Here is a 2,784-nt window from a genome sequence, read left to right on the forward strand (position 1 = left end):
TTCCATTATCATAATCAATATTATTATGTTCTTCTTGTGTTCAAATTAAGACTTTTTAACTAATTGTCAAAGTGGTTTTGTATCACATAAATTTTGAATTATTTCATGTAACTAAAATACTGCTAGAAGGACTAAATAATACTAAATTTAAACCTTTGGGGTTATAAATGAAAACTATGATCCATCATCCTACTTGTACTTTTGTTGTTTACTTGGTTATCAAAAAACCTCATCTCTCTGTCTCTGTGTGTGTCTAGAATACAATGGCCACAAATTCTCTCCAATCTCTGAAATACAGCCACCGCACACCGCCACTTAGACGACGCCACTCACTAGACTCTCCGCCACCCACACTACTACTTACCCCAAAGCCAAACACAGGCAACCAGACGATCTCCAGCTCCTCCACCACCGTAAAAACATACTCTCTCTCCTCCTCCTCCACAACCACCGCCCAATCCACCACCTCGTTCGACCTCCTCCGCCGCCTCCTCGACGCCAACGACTTCCGTGAAGCCGACGAGGAAACCCGGCGCCTCATCATCGCACTCGCCGGCGAAGCTGCACAGAAACGCGGATACGTCTTCTTCTCTGAAGTCCAATTTATTGCGGAAGCTGATCTGAAAACAATTGACCAGCTGTGGCGGAACCACAGCAACAATAAGTTCGGGTACAGCGTACAGAAACGACTGTGGGAGAAAGCAGACAAAGATTTCACCAAATTCTTCATAAAAGTGGGATGGATGAAGAAGCTGGATACTGAAGTGTTGCAATACAACTACCGGGCTTTTCCGGATGAGTTCACGTGGGAGTTGACCGATGAGACCCCCGAAGGTCACCTGCCGTTGACGAATGCCTTGAGAGGGACGCAGCTGCTCAGTTGCATTCTCAGCCACCCGGCATTTGCAACTCAACAAGAAGAAACACCTCTTCTTGAAGAAGAAGAAGAAGAACAAAAACAAAGTAAGCTGCCAGTTGGCAAAGGCCTCTTTAAAACAAATTACAGTTTTTGATGTGCAGTACTTGTTTCTACTGTACAACCAACTATTTCACAAGAATTGCGCTAGGCAGACATGTTTCTCCAATTGTAAGGGTGTTTATTTTTTTGACAGAATTATATATTAAATCTTCTCCTTTTGGGGTTTCTCTACCTTAGGGTGTGCGGAGTGGGACGCGGCAAACCTCGGCAAACCTTTTTGCCGATCGGCAAACACCGCCGCCGAGGTTTTGCCGTTGCCGAACAACTCAAGAATCGGGGATGCCTTGCCGGTGCGGGGAAAGTGATTGAGAAAGAGAGAGGGTATTATGGGTGGGGTCCATTCCTATCTCAACCAATCACAACTTTTTCCTTTTTTTTTAAAAAAAAAATAGTTTACCACTTCACCAAGTGTCTAAACCATTGCCAACACTTTTCACAAAAGTTTAAACACTTTTGACTGATTGACATGGCGTGCTCTGATTGGTCGGTTTTTTGGTTTGCCACTCCAAAGTGTTTAACCACTCCTTACACCCTTATATGTGTGTGTGTATATATATATATATATGATATGATATGATAATATCAAATTCATCGATTGTGGCTTAGGGAGAGTTAGGTTCTCGAGACCCAAATTCAATTTGCATTTGTGGTAGGGGTAGGGGTAGGGGTAGGGGTAGGGTGTCACACCCTGGCTTTGCGGAAGCGTGGTTAATTTGGTGTGACTTCTTAATACCATAGCTTAATCATAACCAAGCTATATGAATTAAAAATATGCAAGATCATCCATTACAATAAAAATACCATAACATTGTCTTAACGGGATAACACCCTAACAACCATAAACTTGTTCACCAAACATTACAAATTCAATCTTAACATAAACATGATTCAAGGACTGTGACTTGTCCAGGAAAGAGTCACATTCCCCGAACCCTGGATGACCTCGGTGACTAATGCAGCGGGAAAAACATGCCATACCGTGCCAGATCTTTAATTCCCTGAAATACATGTAAGTTGAAAAATCAACAATAATGTTGAGCGAGTTCATGTGTAAGTGAGTAAATAAACCTTTGTCTTTATCAAAACCCTGGTATGTAGCAAATAAGGAAAAAGAGATCACCAATGGTTTGCAAGGCCATTGATATGTGTGAAGTGCAAGTAGGAAGACTCAAACCTAGCGGATTTATGCGTCTGGCACTAAGTCACCCCGAGGTCCGTTATGCTGGACCTGGGGCTGGGCTTGCTACACCCAGATAGATCTACCGCTCCTGTCCCTCGGTCCTACCATGAGGATTAATGGCCTCAAGTTTCCGCCTACCCACTCATATGATCTAAGTAACAAACCTCCTTACGCTAACCATACCATGTATAAAGTATTCATAATCAATGTAACATGTATTTCACCCCCGCAGTTTAGAAAACTGAAAACAGTTAAGAGAAAAGGGGGACATGAACTCACAGTCAGTGCGTCGCTATACCAAGTACTCCGAATGTCGGGCAGCTGTGCAACGACCTACATGTGCTAATTCTATTAGACGGATGGCCGTGCCTTAGCTTTATAGTTTAAGTTTTTGGGAAATAGTTAGACAACTATTTCGTGTTTATATTTTGCATGTACTTTGGTAATTAATCTCCTTCCCAAGGATGGGGGATTTAATACATGTGTATTATATCATTAAGTCCCACTTAATATATTTTTACTTCTACTTCCAAAATAATGCGTTGACAAAATACGCGTTCATGAATATTTCCGTATAATGCGTAAGTTACGTTTTAACGATTATGTGGTAATAATAACTACCGGT

General features: G+C 42.0%; 1 protein-coding gene across 1 annotated transcript; it reads left to right on the forward strand.

Annotated features, from left to right (window-relative positions):
• The first annotated feature begins 200 nt into the window (after positions 1–200).
• On the forward strand, positions 201–1,150 carry LOC110944975 (tetrapyrrole-binding protein, chloroplastic). The gene has a single exon (XM_022186619.2). The coding sequence runs from the start codon at positions 264–266 to the stop codon at positions 1,011–1,013; it is 750 nt and encodes a 249-aa protein (XP_022042311.1). The 5' UTR covers positions 201–263; the 3' UTR covers positions 1,014–1,150.
• Positions 1,151–2,784: the final 1,634 nt, after the last annotated feature.

This window comes from Helianthus annuus, chromosome 1, assembly GCF_002127325.2.
Source record: "Helianthus annuus cultivar XRQ/B chromosome 1, HanXRQr2.0-SUNRISE, whole genome shotgun sequence".
Taxonomy (NCBI): Eukaryota; Viridiplantae; Streptophyta; class Magnoliopsida; order Asterales; family Asteraceae; genus Helianthus; species Helianthus annuus.